The following is a 21,483-nucleotide window of genomic DNA, read 5'->3' as shown; positions in this document are numbered from 1 at the left end:
GGGGCGGGGGCAGCGGCGTTCAGCCTCAGAACTCGGTCAGCTTCACCTTTTGGTGTGGACACTGGGCGCTTCGCAGGACCCACTGAAGGCGCATAATCTCCACTCGAGCTCACTTCGTCGGACCTAGGATGATTGCCGGAGGGCGAGTCTAGCGGCCGGCCCGGAGCTAGCTGCGTGGGTAACAGTGGTGGGATCCTGGGGCGCAGCCTGGCTCTGGTCCCTGACCAGCTCCACCCGGCTCTCACCAGCGCGTCCTCCCACCCAGGAGCTGGAGGATGGTCCCGGGGCGCGCCGAGTGTCTTCAGCCCGATCCTCCCTGTTGTGTGAGTCGCACGCGCGCCCGGTTCGGAGGCTGCCACCCTCGCCGCCGCTGACAGGTGCTGCCCGGAGGGCGTCGGGTGCGGTCCCAGGCGCAGCTGGAAACGCACGCCCGGTGCGTGTAGCGTCCCGAGCCCGGAGCCAGAGAGGAGAAGGGGCCAGGGCGCGGCCTGGGGGACTCCAGTGGACTGGAGCCGCGGAGCGCGGAGCTAGAAACTTTGCGGCGGCCGAGATTTGGCTACAGCGCCAGCCCACCCCCGCGGGTGCGGGAGGAAGAGGCAGCGCCGGAGTCCCGCGGCCGGAGAGCCTCGGCGGCGGCGGCGTCTTTTCCCCGCTCTGGCCTGAAGCCGGCGGTCACTCCCGGCTTCTGCTGCTTCGTCCGCCGTCGTCGCTGCCACCGCGGGGCTCCGGGAGAAGGCGCAGCCAGAGCGGACGGAGAAGAAGGAGGAGGGGAGCGGAGGAGCAGGGGGTGGAGGATGGAGCCCCCGGCTGCCGCGGCGGGCTCGCCCGAGCCTGCGGCGGCGTCCTCTTCCTTCCAGGCCCGGCTCTGGAAGAACCTGCAGCTAGGGGTGGGCAAGAGCAAGGGCGGCTGGGGCGGGCGCGCGGGGGTCCCCGAGCGCCGCACTGCGGACACCCCGTCGCCCTCCCCGCCACCCCCGGGGGGTAGGCAGGACGCACTGGCCGGCTTGGGTGGCGCGGGCAGCAGGTGGAGCGGCTTCAAGAAACGGAAGCAAGTGCTGGACCGCGTCTTTTCCTCCTCCCAGCCCAACCTGTGCTGCTCCTCGCCGGAGCCTCTCGAGCCCGAGGGTGCGAGCAGAGCGGAGCAGGGGTCCACGCTGCGCCGCCGGATCCGCGAGCATTTGCTTCCCGCGGGCAGGGGCCCGGTGGCAGCCGCCGGAGCAGCCGGAGTGACGCCTCCTGGCGGACGCTCTCCGGACTCAGCCTGCTCTTCGTCCTCTGCCTCATCCTCCCTGTCCTCCTCACCCCAGCCGCCCCCGAGGGGGGACCGCGCCCGAGATGAGGGTGCACGGCGTCGGGGCACCGCGGCGCACTTGTGCCATCAGAAGAGTTCCTCCCTGCCGGGCACCGCCTGCTTGGAGCAGCTGCTGGAGCCGCCGCCGCCGCCTCGAGCTGAGCCAGCACGGAGCCGAGCAGAGCCGCGAACCGCGAAGGGCGAGGCGCGCGGCAGCAGCCGGGTGAGTGACAGGTGGGCGCGGCCCGAGCCTAGGTGCACGGGGCCACGCCTCCAGCTGTGGGCGATCGAGACCCCGGGAGTTGCTGGCGGGGTAGGGGTGCTACCAAGTTCAAGCAGTGGAAAGAAAACGTCCCGCTCCTGCTTAGTAGAGTACTGGCTTGCGCTCCGACTTTACTTTTGACAGAAATAATACCTACTGCTAGAAGCTGTTTGAGTAGCTTTCCCAGTTGCCGATGAAAGTGGAAGTATTAATTGTAGCCAAACAGGAGAGGAATAAAGTTAGACACAAAATGGGTACTTTTTGGAGATCTCCTAAAAGGACTGTCCAGCTAAGTCTCATCTTGTCAAAAGAAATGCGAGGAGGTGAATTAATGGCAAACGTGAGGTCATGTCTTGGGGAAACCCTTTAGGCAGAAGTCTGTTCATCTTCCAGCCCTCCCTTCTCAAAACTTTCTGCTGCGAGTGGATCGCTGCTTAACAAATAGCGTGAGTGTCGCTTCCGAGTTAAACCGATGTTCCTATGGCCTTTTTTGTTTTGATAGTCATCTGAAGTAGTTGCGTTTAAATTATTCTGCTGTAGACGTGATGTTTATTGGCTAATTTATTAGTGTAATTTCAGAAAGTAAACCAGAATACTAGTATGTGTTGTTGTTTAATAAACACAATTGCTGGCAGTAACCTGATGTTACTAATGCTCTAGAAAACACCTGATGGTTTAGTAAAAGGTTACAGTTATTCTCAGAAGCGTAGGCAGAAATAATACTGACAAAAAGCCTAAATAAACCTATCTTTCCTTTTATCTTGAAAGAGAATTGACTAGAACTCCTGTTTCTGGTTCCAAAATGAGGTAAAAAGTGGTTTTAAAAAGATTGTTTAAATTCAGTGTAGATGAATACTATATATTTTAAAAATATTTATATTTGAATGTGTACCTAATCCTAATGTATAAGAATTTTAGAGCCGGGGTACTTGCTTACATTTGTTTTTATTAACTTTTATGATCAAGAATGATAAAAAATAAGAATTGAATTAGTTTGGAAGGCAGAGATCATATTGCTGCAAATGTTAACTTACTAAATAACTTTGCAGTTCACTGAACCAAGATATTTTCACAGTGAAAGCAGAGAATTCAGAATTAATCTTTATATTCATTTTTACCCAAACGTTTTCAGACACTATCAATCTTTATTTGAAACACTGCTATGTAAATATAAATTTTGTATACAAAAGACCAAAAATCCTTTTTTGAGAGGATACTAAACAAACATTATTGTGTGTGCCTCCACTATATGTTGGGCACTTCCATGATTTAATCCTCATAGCTTCCCTACATGATAGAAGTTCTTGTTGCTATTTTATGCATTCGGAAATCAATGCTCAGAGAAATTAAATAATCTTTCCAAGGTCACATGGTTAATATATGACAGAGAGAGTTTTTGTCATTCTCCACAATGTTTTTCCATCACTACAGCTACGTTTGACAACTTTTAGAACTTTTTATGTCTCTGAGATAACTTCAGTCCTATTGATTAATACTTGCAAGTTTACATACATTCTGGATTCCTAGAATCAGTTCTGTGATGTGATGGATTAGCTGAATTAATTTGTTCTTTGTTCTCTGTAATGCATTGTTGCATATCTTTTATATCACATTTACAAATGACATTATTGATCATACTGTCTGTAGTTCTAAAGAAGCTTCTCATTATAAAGAACCAGCATTTCAATGAAGTCATAGGAGGAATACAAAAGCTAAAATATCTTTCCAAGAGTAGGTGAAAAGTGGAGTGTAGGCAGGAAAATAAGCCCTGATGCTTTATTGTTGATTCCCTGCATCTGCTGCTCAGGAAGCCTTGTGCTCTGAGAAGTGGACCGTTTTCTCCGTTACGAGTCACAAATCCAGTTTTCAGCAGCTCTCTGTCACTAATGCACAACAGAGGATTCCTCAGTCCTCTAAATGCCTCTTTGCCCAACTCAAGGAGTCTGGCTCACCTCTCTGAATGGAGAGAAGAAAGAAATGGAGTTGGAATCTGGAACTGGAAGAGGACTCTCTAAGGTGTCCAGGAGTAGGTGTAACTCGGCAGCACCCTTTTGAGCTTCCTGCATGTCTCAGAGATCTTTCCTTGCTCTCCTAACACCTCATTGCTGAAGATACTTGGGCATGGGGAGGAAGCTCGTAGCACATGCAGATTTCAGTTTTATTCACAGTTCATAAGCACAGATGGGAACACATAAAAAGAAAAGATGCTAAAAACATTAAATCCATCTTCAGATCGCCTAGATAAAAAGCACTTTCTCTCAAGGAAGAAAGAAAATTCGTTGCAAAATGAGGCAAATTGCTCACATTTTCTCTTGTTCTCTGCTTGATCCTGGCATCAGCCATGTTCTCCAACACACTCCCCACCTCTCCACTGCCCAGCCGAGCACGAGGACACAACAACATATGGGCACATACACTGACACTGAGTGGAGATATTAAGCAAAACCAAAAAAATCATTTTGGACTGCTAGGGAAAGAGATTTGGAAGTCACTGATGTATAATAATTACAACTAAACAAACCATTCTACCTCCTATGCCCCTGTCAGCCCTCTTGCTATTATGTTTTCTTTAGCCAAATATACCTTTGAATGACAGTTTAATAGACTTAATAATGCCTTGCTGTTGGGCCATGTGCATTATTTAAAATGTTCTGCTTTGAAAAAAAAAAGAAACCCCGTTCTTCCCACTGATTCTAGTTCACGTGCTGGGCCATATTGTCATACCAGATGCATTTCATTTTCTGCAACGCAGTTGGGAAAGATGCATTCTCAATTTGTGTGCATATCAAAAATGTGCCAATTTTATGTATTCTATCTTGATGAGTTACTAAAATTATACTTTGCTAGAATCAGAAATTCCGTTAAGATAAAGAGTTAGGAATGAATATGTTGCATTTTTTAAGTGTTTTAACAAAAGTGTGTAGTGTTTATGAATGTTAAACCTTTGTTGTTTTTTTTCAAATTCATTTTGTTAAAATTGCTGTCATCGAGGAGCAAAAATGATTTTGAAAAAAAGTGGATAAAATATTCAGGGTATGATAGGAATATCCATTCATTGGGATAAAATTCCTAAAACACATATGAAAGCCCCAACAAAAAGTGGAAGATATTTTCTAAGAGTAAGTCTAGACATGAAGTAAATATTGCTTTATTAATTATCTGATCTTTTAAAGAAAGCCTGTATTTTCAAAAACTATTAAAAATGTGATTTGGGTAATTTTTGCTATTTATTTTTCAGGTGTCTTTAATCTTACTTCAAAAAACCTAACTTAGTCTTGGGGAAGGCACAAGTTTTAAAAATATTCCTAATGTAAATCATTAAAACCACTAAAAATCCCCCAGTAATCTAAAAAATAAGCTCCTAAAAGGAGTGTTAGTAGCTTTTTCAAAGCTTTTGCAAGTGAGGGTGAGATCTTAGAACATTTTGGAGCAGCGTGTAAAGTTTGATGTGTGATTGTATTCTTGAGAAACATTGGGACATCAGGTTGTTCCAGAGAAAGGGCATAAACAGAGTGATAGGTTTACTTTGGAGTGGAATTGTTTCCAGTAACTTTTAATTACTATCAGGTGTATCTGGTGGATCTGAGTAGAGCTGTGGATACCGTATAAATGCAACTGTTATGAGGTAGATGTTTGAAATTGGCTTAAAACCTGTCTCAGTAGGCACTAGCAATTGTATGCTGTTATTATTTTTGAAAGGTATATTAAAGTTTTGCCACTGCCACCGTTACAAGTAAGTGGGTGTTGAAAACAATTAACAGGGGCTTTGATGGTCCTTTTCATTGAAGATGTACATTATTTTCCTTGCAGTGGTGGCAAAAGTAGCCTAAAATTAACCCAGGCAGTACTGGTGACATCACAGCTTCACACAGTAATGAAAAAATCTTATATAACTTTTGGAAAATATGTGCACATTATCATAAAAATGTGAATACATACTTGGAGGAATAAAATAAATTTAACAGATTCATAAAGAAAGTAAGACAAATATTCCCCCTTTTTTTCTGTTGCCCCATTGTTCGGAAATATGGGATGATTTCACAAGATTAAAGGTTAATAATAGGTCTTTGGCATCACAAGGAAACATGTAGTATGATTTCTTTGCTCATAAGGATTATCAAAACGTTTGCCAACTCTAGACTGATGAAGAGTATCTATGTGTAGATAACATTATAAGCATTGAGAAAATCTGCAGATTCAGAAGTTAGGGTAATGCATTTTTTAGTTAAATCATCGTTACTTACAGTATCGTAGCAGACATCTATTTTAGATAAGCAGAAATTAATTTTTTGAAATCTGAAACTTTTTTGCTTTGAATTTTTTATTTTTCTGGAAAACTTACTAAAAACTATATATTTCCCTGCCTCAACAAACCAAGCATCCTAAATAAAACCTTTCCTTGATATCTGAGAGCCATTTTTGTGAATACTGGCTTTTGGGGCGGGGGGTTGTTTTATGTGAATGAAACAGATATTGTCTTAACTTTTAGGTAAGCTTGCTTGTTTTCATAAAATTACAGTATAACGCATACCTATTTATGATAAGCTTATCTTCCTATAAAGTTAATTATTCAAAGGTGTGAGGCACTCTTCCTCAAGTCCTTTTTTTCACTTGCCAAATAATCTATACTGTCTTTATTTGTGAATTTTGATTTGTCGCTACCATTGAAAATATCATTTTTTTTCCCTGCATGGTGAACTTTATGTGCTATCTTGATTTCTTTGTCGTTGTCAACCTTTTCTTCTAATTTACATTGCTTTTTATAAATCACGTGTGGAAAGTGATTACTGTACCTCAACAATTCAGGATTGTATGCAAATATATTTCCCCCCTCCAATGTATACCAGTTTCTTATCATTAGAAAGTTTTTTCAGCAGAATAGCAGGCCACAATTTCCCCAGTGTCCCAAGTACTCCTATTTAATATTAGTCTGAGTGCAAGCAACATGAAAACTGCATTTTCAATATAATGAGATTTTAAAGTCCTGCATACTACCTTCTTGAGAGAACAATTTTCCTATGAAATCTATTTGAGATATTTTATGTCAGCCTTATTTCCCATTCTCTTGGGCCCTAGCCAATCTGGAAAATTATGACACATGATAGGCAAATGGGACTCTGGACATTTTAGGATCAATGCATCCTCTTAATCACATGGGTTTTATTTAGAGAGGCTCCTTCAGTATTACCAATCTCACTGTATTTTGCACTGCTAGAGTAGAATTTGGCAAGCCTTAGTACAATGGACCTATTTAATCAGCATTGTAAACTGGATCGGGGAAGACTACTCAATAAATGGTTGCTGAATGAACGAAGGGATGAATGGATGGGCTGGAGCTGTTCAGAGATAAGTTCTCTTGGAAAAGTTTCAAAATCACTTTATGGTCGTGTAATGATGTTCTTGCCTTCTTGTTTCCAAGTCTTTTTATGCCTGACAAATGTATTTGACATTCCCCTCTTCTCCCAGTTGCTGGCATGGCTTTCCTTTAATTCTGGTTCATGTCTGAGGGCATAAAGGGAGGATATAACTACCATATTGTGCTCACGTGTGGGATGGAGGAGTGATTTCTGCTTCCGAGGTCTCTGGCTCAAGGATGCATTTCTTGTTGCTGGTCTCCGATTCCAAGTATCTGTTTTGTACCCACGTTTCCTTGTCTGGCCTATGAGATCCTACCCCGACACCTGGATCACCAACACCTGTTGACATGTCCTCACTCATGATCTCTGAGCCTTGAACTCTCCTTGGATCTTAGCTCAAGATACTTTCCTGCCTGCTTCCTTGCACTTCTCCTCAAACCCATTTACTTTAACTAGATTAAAATCCCAATCTTGATCAAGAATCCTGCCTTTACTAGCCTGACTCATTCTGTTGCCAAGTGTGTGAACTGGGGTTCAGACGGTTGGTCAGTTGCTTTTCATAGTGACTACCTGTCTAACGCTGAGCCTATTTTTAGAACACCAAAGACTCCTCCAGAAAATCTGCATTGCCTGTCAACTGCATTTGCCTATACGGGGCGTTTCTTCCCTTGGAGGACTGGCCCAGAGCTGGTCATTGTCTCTGTGTCCCTACTTCCTCTTCTCCTATTTTCAAACTCTCACCATGTCTGCTCTTGGACATCATCACCCTTTTCCTTAGTCCTGCTTGCTTTCTCTTCCTCCTTAATATCGTCTCTCTTTCTGATTGCAAGACGATCTTTGTAACTGACCATTAAGCATCTGGAGCTGTGCTGTCCCATATGGCAGAGCCACTGGCTACCGAGCACTGGAAAAGTGGCTAGTTCACGTTGAGACGGGTGGAAAGCATAAAGCGCACACCACATTTTGAAGTCTTAGCTCAAAGAAGAGGAAGTAAAATATCTTATTACTAATTTTTTATGTTGCTTGTGTGTTGAAATAGTATTGTGGGTATATTGGATTAAGTAAAATATATTATTAAAGTTAATTTCACCCGCTCCTTTTCATTTAAAAAGGTGGCTGCTAGAAAATTTTAAATTATGTGTGTGACACATTTTTATTTCTGTTGGCCAGCACTGATCTAGAGCAGGTGTTCAAACTCCATTACCCACAGGGGCCATCAAAATAAAGAAAATGAGCAAAGGTTTGATGGGGCCCGTGGTGAGCGAGGAAGCCGGTGCCTCATTCGAGGGGCAGCTGCTCCTCAACTCCAGCTGATTATTATCATGCAGTGAAAGCAGTGCGGCCAGAGTTTCTAGATTCTTTAACAGAAGCCAAAAAAATCCAGATTTTTGCATGAAGTCTCCAGAATCTTGAATTTTTGACAAAGAATTGATTTTTAGAAAAACGCAACACAGACCAAATAAAATATATTTCTGGGCTGACTTTAGCTATCAGCTTGAACTTCTGACTCAGAAAGCTCATGTTTGATTTCTCCTCTCCCCTCCCAGTGCTAGATGAATGTTATCTGGACGTAGTAGGTGTCAGTACATTTCACAAAATAACAGCATCAGGAGTGGTGGGATGGAAGACGGAATGCGGCGGGTTGGAGGGTGCGCGGAAAGATGAGGTGGGGACAGAGAGAGTGGCCAAGCAGTTTGGCTCTCCACAAGGGATCAAAGAAAGTGGTGATGGGAACACGAGAACCATGCTGGGATGGGGTCATGGGCAGGTTTTTGGTTTTTGTTTTTTTCTTAACATCTTTACTGGAGTATAATTGCTTTACGATGGTGTGTTAGTTTCTGCTGTATCATACGGTATGCTGACACACGTGTATGGAATTTGGCTTTGTTTTTAATGGATATCACCTGAGTGGGTTGATGAGTCAGCGCTCCTGGAGAGGGAGAAATTGAAGTTAAAGGAGAACGGGGGTTAATTGATGGATGGAGGCCTTAAGGACTCAGGTGGGGGTGGGTCCCAGGGACCAGGGGCATGGTAGCGTCAGTGGAAGAAGGATCCTCTCCCTTGCAGATGGAAGGGACGGTGCGGGTGTGGATGCAGGTAAGGAGTAGGCTGGGGGGCAGCAATGTGAGGGTGTTGCCACCCGATGGCCTCCGCCTTGTTGTGAAGTGTCCTTAGGATTCGGACACGGAGATGGAGGAAAGAATATTGCCATTGGCACAGAGGCGAACAAGCGCCCTGTGTGTTCAAGAAGTGGGGTGTCAGTGGTGGGACTGAAGCCTAGGGTGTGGGGTGGGGTAGAGGGAAATGAAGGTGCAGCTGAAGGCCTGGGATCTCTGGGGGCTGAGGAACGTATCTAGGGAGGCAGAGGGACCCCTGGAGGCATTTGAGCAGGGGAGACAGGGGCACGTGAGCCTTGGAAGGGTGAAGTTGGCAGCAGGGGCAGGCGACCACTTGGAGGCCAAGGCAGTCCCGTGAGAGACTGATGTTGGGCCGGTGACTGACCTTGGGGATGGGGAGATGGAAAGATTTATAAGACCAGGGATGTAGCTGAACCTTCAGGAAAAGGGAGAGTGAAAGGAATAAATCAGAGCGCATGTCCCCCTTTACTTATGTTTTTGACTTTTCCTGGTTCTGTTCACAAATGCTTATATTGAAAAGTATTTTCCTTTGGAGGGAGAGGGAAGGTTAAGTTTTGAATTTGCATTTGTGTAAAATGGTTGAAGGTGCCAGGCTCTTGAGTGCCAACTTGTCACCTATTTACTGTAATAGCTCAGATTCTTTTTAAAAAACTTATTTTATTGAAGTATAGTTGATTTACAATGTTGTGTTAATTTCTGCTGTATAGCAAACTGATTCAGTTATACATATATATTCTTTTTCATAGTCTTTTCCATTATGGTTTATCACAGGATACTGAGTATAGTTCCCTGTGCCATACAGTAGGACCTTGTTGTTTATCCATTCTATATATAATAGTTTGCATCTGCAAAGCCCAAACTCCTAATCCACTCCTCCCCAAGCCACACCGCCCCCCCCCCCCCCCGCCACCTTGGCAACCACAAGTCTGTTCTCTATGTCTGTGAGTCTGTTTCTGTTTCGTAGATAAGTTCATTTGTGTCATATTTTAGATTCCACATATAAGTGATATCATATGGTATTTGTCTTTCTCTTTCTGACTTAACTTTACTTAGTATTGTAATCTCTAGGTCCATCCATGTTACTGCAAACGGCATTATTTCATTCTTTTTTATGTAAGAGCTCATATTCTTTATATTATAGTTATTTTGGATTCTTCCATGAGTAAAATAGTTATTTTCCCTGCAGTATTAGGCACTGAAAATAGTGTTAACGGAGCGAAAAAAGGGCAAAACATATGTTTGGCAGTTTAAAAAAAAAAAAAAAGGTAAAACAAGAAAACCTACTACACATTTCTGTTACATAGATTTTTTATGGTGTCTGATGTCAGAGAGACTAAATATTTGGGGAAATATTTATAATGAAAAGGTTTGGAATTGAAGGACTCTGTTGGCAATTTTCGATCTTAAGGCATTGTGGCTCAAATGTGTTGAAATATGCATTCTCTCTCAGATGCAGGGTTGACCCATGCATGACACAGGATCAATTTCTGAAAATTACAAATAGTTACTCTCTCAAAATAGAAACGATATTCTATCTGGACCCTTAAGCCATATTTGACCCTTGTTCTTTTATTGAAATGTAAAATAGCTTTTTTTTTTAAATAGCTTTTGATAAGAGAGAAATTCAGCATTTCTATAGTTTCCTTTGAATAATATTTTCACCACACCAGACTAGAAGTCTGAGTGTTTTCCAGAATCTCTTTTGCGATTGGAATAGGTTTTGGAGACAAGTTCTATGTACTACAGAGCTGTTGCCAAACCTCAAGCTCCCTGGCGGTTGGAACACTCTCCTTCAGCGTGGCCGCTGTCTCCTGGCTGAGAGCAGTCACAGGCTGCGCCTCCCTTTTCTTTCTTTGCCTCCCTGGACTTTCAAAAGGAAGCAGGAGTAGGGGGCAGGGGCGGGGTCCAGCTGAGATTGGGATCTCACCTGGTTCTCTGTGGCCTTGCACACGTGCCCTTTCAACTCAGCGGTTTTAAGCAAAAAAAAAAAACCACATTGACTTAACCAGTTTGGTTATCGCCCCAGTCCCACTCTGCTCCCTTAGGCCTGCTAGGTGGCATTCGTTTACTCCAGACTCAGGCTGCTGCTTCTGTGACTCCTGAGACTTAGGGGAACGGGAGAGTTGGGAGGGAGAACGACCTTTCGCAGTTAGTTTCCCAGGCCCCACGCCCTCTGCCTCTTTTTAAGGAAGATGGAGCTTTGTAAGGTGTTCTTAATCTGCTCCTCTCTACCTGACATTTTCACTGTCCCCAGTGCCAACGTTTTTCTTCCTGGGTATATGCCAGGGTATGAGGAAGAACTTTACGGGCCTTGCCACGAGAGGGTCTTTGTGTATTTTGAATGACCAACCATGGTTAGTCTGTGTACCTCTGTCACAGGACTATCCAGGTGGTATATTCTTTGGGTCCTGGCTCTTCATTCTCTGCCCTCCTGCCACTTGCCTTTCAGCTATGTCATTTCTCTTTCTTTCTGGGAATAAGAGCAGAGAAAATAAAAAAGAAAAGTCAGGCATTTTTTTTTTTTGTTAGGGGTTTTCATAATTTTTTTCCCACAGTGAAGTTTAAATAATTGGCTCCTATAATGTTTTGACATTTTGTGTTGCTCTGACATAGGCTGCACACACACACGCACACGCACACCCACACACACACACACACACACACACAATTATGCCTTCACCTAGTATGGTTTATACACGTACCTGTTTTTTCACATCATATTTCCCACAGGAGTCAAAGATAAACAGAAGAACTCCAAAATTCTTCCACCTAAATTTAATATAATACTAAATTTCAGTGATAACATAGTCCTTACTAATGGTCTAGGTTCATTTAGTATGAGTAGGTGTACAATAACCAGCTCAACCAATGAGAAAAAAAAATTAGAAGACAGTTTTTATCGTTCACTATGGAGTGTGTTCTACAAAGAGAATGAGTAATCTTCCTTTGAATTTAAACTAATGTATAAGGAATACCTTTTCTTCAGTAAGAATAATCATTCTTCTGTAACTATTCATCTTATTTACAGCCACCATGGAAGAGAGGTCTTTGAATTATTTCCTTAATCTTTTGAAATCTAGATGTCACAGTAACTAAGATGTGTTAGTATTTTCGGCTTGGCCTGGCTTTACTCTCACAAAATGATCCTCACAGATAAAAAATGGGGAGACATTTTGGAGAGTTTCCTTACTGATACAGTTCACCTTTTAATTAGAGAAAAAGTGATCCCTTTATTCTTATTCTTTTTTAATTGGGGTACAGTTGTTTTACAATGTTGTGTTAGTTTCTGCTGTATAGCAAAGAGAAGTAGAGTTCTCTGTGCTATACAGCAGGTTCTTATTAGTTATCTATTTTATACATATTAGTGTACATATGTCAATCCCAGTCTCCCAGTTCCTCCCACCACCACCCATCCCCCCGCCACTTTCCCCCCTTGGTGTCCATACATTTGTTTTCTGCATCTGTGTCTCTATTTCTGCCCTGCAAACCAGTTCATCTGTACCATTTTTCTAGATTCCGCATATATGCATTAATATACAATATTTGTTTTTCTCTTTCTTCACTTACTTCACTCTGTATGACAGTCTCAACCCTAAAGAGTTATACCTTTAAGGTTGTAAAGATGTATTCTCATAATCACAGAAAGTTCAATTTTTGAAATCACCTGAAAAAGAGAGTTGGAGAATAACTGAGTTAGGACCAAATGGATCTGGGACAGCAGAGCTTTTGTTTGTGTTGACTGCTTAAAGGATGTTCTGTTCTCTGTTAATGTTGCTAATGATTCTCAATGGCTCTTTTTATAACATAACCCTCTTAATTATATATGGATGGCATTTTGAATGGTGTGTTTGTAAGTGCCCATTTCATATTTGAAAATCTATTTTTTTCTTTCTAGGAGTATAAGTCTAATGTGAGTTCCAGGCAGCTACACAAATTTTGTTTGTATTTGGTGCTAGAGCTTTGTACCAGGTTTGTGTGGACTTGTTTTGCATAAGTGTCCATGACCATATTTGTAATGTTATCTGCTGGGGTAGGGCTTGGCCTTCACTCCCCTGCCTTTGAATTAATATTTGTTAAATCACAATGCACACTCTGTCTTCTGAAGTTTCATTATATGAGGTAGGACATGCTCACGATGGTCCTCTGGCCACCCTGGGCTGGGCTGTCTTTGCTCAATTGTATCATGTTACCTTTGACATGAGGCCAACTAACTATGGGTCCTCTCACCCCCATTTTTTATTTTATTTATTTTTCTTCTAGTTTAATTGAGATATAATTGACATTAACACTGTATAAGTTTAAGGTGTACAGCATAATGATTTAGATACATCATGAAATGATCATCATAGTAAGTTTAATGAACATGCATCATCTCATATAGATATAACATTAAAGAAATAAAAAGAAATTTTTTTCTTATGAGGAGAACTCTTAAGGTTTAATGTTATAACAACTTTCATGTGTAACATAACACAGTGTTAATTATATTTGTCATGTTGTACATTACATCCCTAGTACTTATTTATCTTAAACTAGAAATTTGTACCTTTTGACTGTCTTCATCCAATTCCCGCTCCTCCCCGCCCTCTCTGGTAACCACAAATCTGATCTCTTTTTCCTTGAGTTTATTTGACACTTTACAACTAGTATACATTAATTATATAACAGCTAAACATACAGGGCATTTATTATGTATTGGCACTATTCTAAGTGCTTTTTATATATTAACTTATTTATTTACTACAGTACTTTCTGAAGTAGGTTTATTATCATTTGCATTTTCCAGATGAATAAAGTGAGCTATAGGAGAATAGGTGACTTGTCCCAAGTCACACATCATATAATTTGGATCCAGTGCACTTGGCCCTTAAGCTCTACAAAGGAAGGCTGTTTGTAGTAGGTTGTGCCTGAGAAGCCCGGTTTAGGAAAACGGCTCCAAGTGGAGCTGTTTTTTCTCTTCATCTCAGTATTGACATCAGAGCTCTTCTTTGCCCCTGCCATTTCCTTCCTATCTTTCTGATCTCTGAAGGTTGTCTCATAACAAAATTTAATGAAGACAGATTTAGTATAACAGAAGATTTTGGTGTCAGGCATAAACCTGGCTCTACCACTTCCTTCTTACTGGTCGGAAGCCCTCTGAGATCTCTTTGATTGCTAGATAATGGTATAGCTAGCAACTTTTAAATGTCAGTCCTGCTTAAAAAAACTCTTCCTCACCAAGTGCCCCACTATACATCATTGTTATGTCTGTTATTGATATTATCCTGAGGAACATGTTATAATTTACAAGACCCTTATAATTATGTATTTTCTATATTCTATAGCCTCATCTCATCTCTGTCATTAATCTTCTCTTATTCCATGAACAGCATGTTAGTAGTGGAAGGAAACAAAGTAGATCTATCTACTAGGCATTCTTTGCATTGTATCTCAAATAGATGTTATAAAATATGTACATTATTTCACTTTAACTCTCACAGAAATTTTGATGAAGAGATATTGTTATATATGCATTTATTTATGACACATAGGTATATGCTATAGTTGTATTTTATATACGGGAAATTCTTAGAGGCCATGTTAGTAATTTGCCTGCAGTCCTGATTCTGTCTACAGTTAGTAAGTGGCAGAGTTTGGGTAACAGACAGCTGATTTCCGCCAGGGCCATAGTTTCCAGGGTATCTACTGCTCCACCAGTAGTGAGGGCACATCAGTGCACCAGTGCCAGGTACATGATGTGCCCAAACCGGTGATTCGTGGTTGAGTCTGGTATTCCTTCAACACCAGCCCTGTCAATGAGTTTGAGTCTTACCATTGTTTTGGAGGGATAGCTGGAGGAATGTGCCATTATTAGTTGGAGAAAAGTATCTAAAAAAATATAGTGAGGGGCTTCCCTGGTGGCACAGTGGTTAAGAATCTGCCTGCCAATGCAGGGGACACGAGTTTGAGCCCTGGTCCAGGAAGATCCCACATGCTGCGGAGCAACTAAGCCCATGCGCCACAACTACTGAGCATGCACTCTAGAGCCTGCGAGCCACAACTTCTGAGCCCGCATGCCACAACTACAGAAGCCCATGAGCCTAGAGCCCGTGCTCTGCAATAAGAAAAGCCACCACAGTGAGAAGCCTGTGTACTGCAACGAAGAGTAGCCCCCGCTCGCAGCAACTAGAAAAAGCCCACGTGCACCAATGAAGACCCAATGCAGCCCAAAAAAAATATCTATCTATCTATATATATATATGTATATATATAGTGAGTGGGAGTGTGTTAGTTTGTTTATTTGTGGGCTCAATTCCAAGAGCTCATAAGTGAATATTTCTCAGATCATTCTTCTTGTGCATGCTGTACATGTATTTTGACTTCCAGTGATGTTGTTAAACTCGTGTAAAACTAAAGGTGTACATTCTGCAGTTAGTCTAGGTGTTAGGATCTCTGGACAGGAAAACAAATTGTTCTCAGAGCATCTAGTTGTTTGTGAATATGCCCAAGTGGGGTATATTCTTTAAATAAGGAGAAGGCAAGATAGTTCTTGCCTTATGGTACAACCAGTGGAATTGGTACAACTTCTCATGTTTCTTGATAATAACAATAATAGCACTAAAATCTTAGTCTTGTGCCAGTCAGTGTTTCACAGGCATTACTTCATAGTCTTTGTGACGATAAGGAGCTGGAATTCTTAGTCTCATTTTGTAGATGGATCACTGGAGGCTCAGAAAGTGTGAGGACTTGCTCGGGGTGGTGCAGCTGTAAGTGGTAGAGCTGGGATTTCGTACCTAAGTGACTGGCTCCAAACCTCATGACTCTAATTTCCATGTTCATGGTTCTCCTCAACACTGAAGAGCTGCTACATCTCCTGAGTATTGTCATATAGCTCTTTTCCAGGTGTCTTGGAATAGGGGAAAAATTTTGGTTAGAATGTTCTATGTCGTGAACCAGCCCCAAGTGTATATGTGTTGCTGGAAGATCCCATTCCAATCCAACACCAATGATTTTGGTAACTCATCTCTCCTCTTTTCTCTCTCTGGTCCTCACACGTTTATTAAATATTTACCCTGTGGTAGACTTGGTATCTTTTTAATACCTTGATAAAGAAGACAGACCAATTCCTGTTCCCATAGACCTTATGATGTAGTAGAAGAAACTTTCATTAAATTAAAAAAAATACATAATTATCGATTACAGTTGTGATAACTCATTCAGAGGTATATAGAGAGAAATAGAACTACAGGAATGAATTGCAAGAGGTCCCAACCTAATCATGCAGGAAGGGGAGGGACAGGGCAGATTTTCCTGAAGAAGTGACATGTAGGATGAACTACAAAGAATGAATAAAAGTTGGCCAGATTTCCTGAGGAAAGGAAATGAGGGATGTGGCGGATGGTTATGGGCAGAGAAAACCACAGCAGAAGGTACTTAGAGAAAGATTGTGTGGGCAGCTGGAATTTGGTTAATAAGAGGGAAAGTGAGGGGGGATGGGTCTGGAATGGTTGGCAGGGGCCAGATTATACAGGGTCTTTTGGGTCATGGGGAGATTTTGGACTCTTAGGTACCAAAGCAGTCTTGAGAGCCTAGATGCTTCTGAAGAGCAGAGCCACCTTCAGGAAAGTTCTTGACTTTCCTGGGAATAGCTTTCCTTCACTGCTATGTATTGAATCACATTGCACTCATAGGGTTGTTTTGTAAAGAGGTAGAGAAGTGGGCCACCTTTCTCTACTAAGATAATGGTGTTTTTAAAATGTCTATAATAAATGGAAATACCAATTAGATGAAAATATTATTCCCCCTGGAAAAACACATCATTTCACTTGTCCTCTTGCTTTTTTATTGAGCACTACTGGAAGGTAAATGAAGGTAGGAAGTGCAGTCTAATTTCCTCCTGTCAATACTCAGGGGAGAGATTCTCTTTGACAGCACTTTTCAGAGCCTAGGTAGGGATGAAAATGAGATAAAGCTTGGTGATCCAGGTGTTACAGCTGTAAATTCTGGAGAACATATTTTTTATGTTTTAAGAAATGTTCCAATTTCTTCCCTGAAGTCAGAGTGGGGAAAAAAATGAAGAACTCTGGAAAGGAGTTGTGTAAGGAGGTGTACATTTAAAAGTCTGTATTTGTTAACATAATCGTGGGGTGATTAGGAAGGCTGCTTATTGAACACGGTGGAGCAGATTTGATTTAAATTTTATATTTTCCTATATATATTTTAAGATATAAAAATCTTAGTTTTATATTTTCATGTATTAGCCAACATTCACATTTGCGAAACAGATACGCAGTAGTGCCTAAGCAGGAAGGAAAGCTTAAAGTATGTAAAAGCTCCCCATTACACTTATTGTACAATGTTATAGTAGGAAAAGAAAGGAAACGTAAAAATTCCTCATCAAGACTGTAGTCTGTCAAAGTTGAATCAAACCTGACATGGGAGCATAAGGCAGCCTACCTGCCACTCTGAAAGCTTAGGGTATGGATTCTAGCATGTACAGCAAGTGTGAGTGCTCAGAAATTTTACCAAGCCCTGCCCAAGTCAGGCCTGCCAATCTGTGCTTTGACCGCCCCAGCCAACTACTGTCACGACCAACACGCAGACAACATGGGTTGCCCTGAGCATCCAAGCATCACTGCCATCTAGTATAAGAAATAGCATCTAGTAAAAACTTTCAATGATATAAGCCATGCCCAACTCAAAAGAGTATCAAGAACCTACATATTCTTTATCTGCGTAACGTGGTTTCTTTTTGTTGTTGTTCTTTATGTAACATTTTACTGGAGTCATAACCAAGTAAACACTATGCTATTAAAATAGCAAAGGAATTGAACATTAATTCTCATTCCATTTGGGGATCATAAAACCTTTCCAGAAACTAATGAAAGTGTGGCATTCTCTTCATAAAGAAATACAGTTGTACACAAAACTAATATTGTGCATTCACCTTCAAGCAAGGAAGTCCATGATTTCCAATCCATGGTCTCCAAACCCTCAGTTACTCCCCTTGGGATAAAAGGAAGACTCAGTGATAATTCTCATGAAATAAGATGGCCTTAATAGCACTATAAAAAAATAAAAACTTGAGTCTCTGAATTTTCAGCCATGACCTTGTTTACTTACTTATTTATTTCAGAACCTTGCAGGGTGCATGGACTGATTCTTCAAAGGAAAGAGCTATAGACAGGCCTTCTAGGGAGAAGTGCAGACATGCCCAGAAATAAGAAGTCAGTCGTGCCCTGCAGCATTTCCTGAAGAGACCAGCATACAGTTAGAGCCCTAATTTGGTCATGATTGGCATTTTTTGTTAATATTGGGTTCTGTTTTCTGGAAGTTGATTTCTCTTCCCTTGTATGGAGACTCTCCTTTGGGACTGAACCACTGAGAAGCAAGATTCTATTACGAGAGAATGTGCTATTGAATAAAAGCTTCCTCTGATTATCCTCCTTAGTGGACAACATTTGCTGACTATTGGCTACCCTCACAGGGTCTTGTTCTAGATTCTGGGGACTCAAGGCTCCTGCCCTCTGGAAATTTTTCCTCTTAGTTGGGGAGATAGTAAATATACATAAAAGATAAATGTCACTACCAGGTAGCATAAATATCCGTCTTTAGGGGGATAAAATCATGGGAATTCCTTTTCTCAGGAGATAAATACAGAGGCTTAATTATCTCACTGTAACAGCTATTGGGACAATTGGTCTGGTTTGCACCATCAGTAGTGTAATTAGACTTTTGTGCTGTCAGCTCTCTCTACTCATTTTCTCTCAATGATTCCACAGCTATCTAATGTGCTAAAAAATGTAGAGGCCTGCAGCCTGGAGGCCTCTTCTTTTTTTTGAAGAAAGAGCTTTGTTCAAGTTAGAGGGCAGTTCTCAAACCTAAGATGTGGATGATTCAGAGGCATGTGGATCTCTGCTGTGTGTGCTGGGCCTTGACAAATTGAAGCACAGTTATTCCCTTTAAAATCAACCAACGAACCACAGGTCCAACTCAGAGATCCTTGTCTGGAAGCCTAATTGTCTACTTGGGGCAGTGGCCTTTCAGAGGGAAGGTGGGTGGAGCTGGGGGTGGAATGTGAGTGCCTGTTGGAGAGCTGTTGTTTGGTGCTTGGTGGACCAGGAACCAGGAAACTGACCTGCTGCTGGCTGGCTCCATGGGTCCTGCCAGGTGGACCAGGCTCGGGCACTGAACCACACCATGGTTCCTGTCATCATAATTTGAGGAGAGGTGGGTAGGAATGGAGATGTCTAATGAGACAGATGGAGCACGGCCATCAGGGATGTCTTATTCAGGACTCCTGCCTTGTTACAGGAGCTCAACTCTTCTTGGATATGGCTTCAAAGGAGAGTGTATCTGCTCACACCTGGCAAATCCCCAGGGCAACCTGGATCTGCAGCCTCAAGCAGTGCCATCAAGTCTCTGTCTCTGCCCCTCCATCCTTCTTTCTTCTCTTCCCTCAGAATTGCTTGGCCTTGGGCATCTTCTCTCTCAGGTAGGTTCTCTCTACCTGGTGGCCTCCAGCAGCTCTTGGCATCCATCCTCCCCACAGTTCTTGGGAGTGAGTCCCATTGGAATGATTTGGAGCGTCACTGTGCCTCCTGTGGCCAGGTCACGTGTATACCCTTGGAGCCCAGGAGTGAGGGGCATCCAGCTTAAATAATGTGGACTGAGGGGGAGGGAGGTGGGTCTTTAAAGGCAAATCAGATTGCTTGGAGGAGGCAAAATTTTTCAGTGTCCACATGGGTTCAGTCAGTAATCAGCAGTTGGAAAGATGAGTGATCAGCCATCCAGAAAATCTGTCTGGGGGCTGCTGGACCCAGCTCCTGGCTTGGAACACAGGGTCCACTCCAGTTCTGCAGAGGGAGACTTTGTTTTCTGTGTTTTTAATGTAAAATGAGCATAGAATATGGCAAGTAGGTTCTTTTTTTTATGCCTTTCTTCTTGAATGGGTTATACTATGTAAAGCCATAGTAATGAGATGACTAATTTTAAAGTCAGGTATTCTACAAGTGATAGCACCTGAATTAACCTAAAGGGTAGCTGATTTATTGAGTCCTAGAATGTTGGAAAAGGACCTATAAAACATACTTCAGGGCTTCCCTGGTGGCGCAGTGGTGGAGAGTCCGCCTGCCGATGCAGGGGACACGGGTTCGTGCCCTGGTCTGGGAGGACCCCACATGCCGCGGAGCGGCTGGGCCTGTGAGCCGTGGCCGCTGAGCCTGCGCGTCCGGAGCCTGTGCTCCGCAACGGGAGAGGCCACAACAGTGAAAGGCCCTCATACCGCAAAAAAAAAACCAAACAAAAAAAACAAAACAGACTTTACATAGGTAGATACTGATACTTGGGAGATGAATATACTGAAGAAGTTAAGATAATGTCCTCTTCTCCCTTTCTCAGAGCCTAGAATATAAGCAGTTCCTGATCCACACCCCACTGAAGAAGTTTCATTTATACAAACATGCTTGAGTAGTATTCAGCCAGTGCTGCCTCAGTTTCTCCTACCATCCCTGCCATCACACAATGGAAAAAAAACCTTTGCTTTTAGGGTATCTTTGGTTTCAGTACAAAGGAAGAGAGAAAATAGTGCAAAAGAAGAATGGCTTAGGTGAGCTGCCTGCCCCTGGGATGGGGGCCAGACTGGTTGACTTTGCCAAGGCAGAGAGAAGACCAGGTGACTGTCTTCCAGAGCTCAGTAAGACACAGAACCTCTCCAAACCCCCCGTTTCTCTTCTGTAAAGCTGGGGGAATAACATACCTCCCCACTGGTGTTGTTAAGAGGGTCCAGTGAAGCCGTGTTAGTTCCTGGCATCGTAAGTGCTCAATATATACTCATTATTCCCCCATGACCCTGCCCCCGCCCATCACTGCTATTAGCCTGTTATTCTCCACATTTGGCTTAACAAGTCTTTTCTTTAAAAGCTACACCAGTGTCTTTGGAGCCTTAAGGAATGAGCATTTACACGTTAGCATGAATTAATTCAGTTAGATTCTTTCCTCCTGGATAGAAAACTGTAAAATTTGAATAAGGGGTGGAGTTGGTGGGGTGGGAGTGAATTAGCTTGATCTGTAGAATTTGTGGCAGTAACCTGGGTCTGGGTGAGTGCTACAGGACTTAAGTCTTGGGAACTAAGAGGCTAGAAAATAGTGCAGCGTTGAGTGGAGGTGCATGGGAGGGGAGAATGCTAACTAAAGATTTTCTCTGGTCCAGGACTTGGCTACAGAATGGCTCTGGATCTGGCATGGGCATGGGAAACTACGATGTTCTCCTCCTGTCCCTCAAAGCTTCTTGCTCCCAGAACTTGGGGTGGACCCGCTAGTGCTGCATTAGGAGGGCTCATTTGGAAACCAGCCCCCATTTATGACATTGCTTCTCTGGGCAAATAAAGGCAGTAAACAGCTTTCTAATGAACTTCGGGAACCTCACCAGTTCAGGAAGCCAGAGGGTGCTTGCAC

At 42.7% G+C, this 21,483-nt stretch overlaps 1 protein-coding gene across 1 annotated transcript in view; it reads left to right on the top strand.

Annotated features, from left to right (window-relative positions):
* Nucleotides 1–794: 794 nt before the first annotated feature.
* Nucleotides 795–21,483, top strand: part of MCTP1 (multiple C2 and transmembrane domain containing 1) — a 534,361-nt gene continuing 513,672 nt past the window's right edge. Inside the window, exon 1 of the mRNA XM_029217598.1 lies at nt 795–1,514. Coding sequence (XP_029073431.1) covers nt 795–1,514 — 720 coding nt within the window. The remainder of the gene's footprint in view (nt 1,515–21,483) is intronic.

Source organism: Monodon monoceros, unplaced genomic scaffold, assembly GCF_005190385.1.
Source record: "Monodon monoceros isolate NGI ecotype Baffin Bay Population unplaced genomic scaffold, NGI_Narwhal_1 Super_Scaffold_12, whole genome shotgun sequence".
Lineage (NCBI taxonomy): Eukaryota > Metazoa > Chordata > Mammalia > Artiodactyla > Monodontidae > Monodon > Monodon monoceros.
This window is presented reverse-complemented; position numbering and strand designations above follow the sequence as displayed.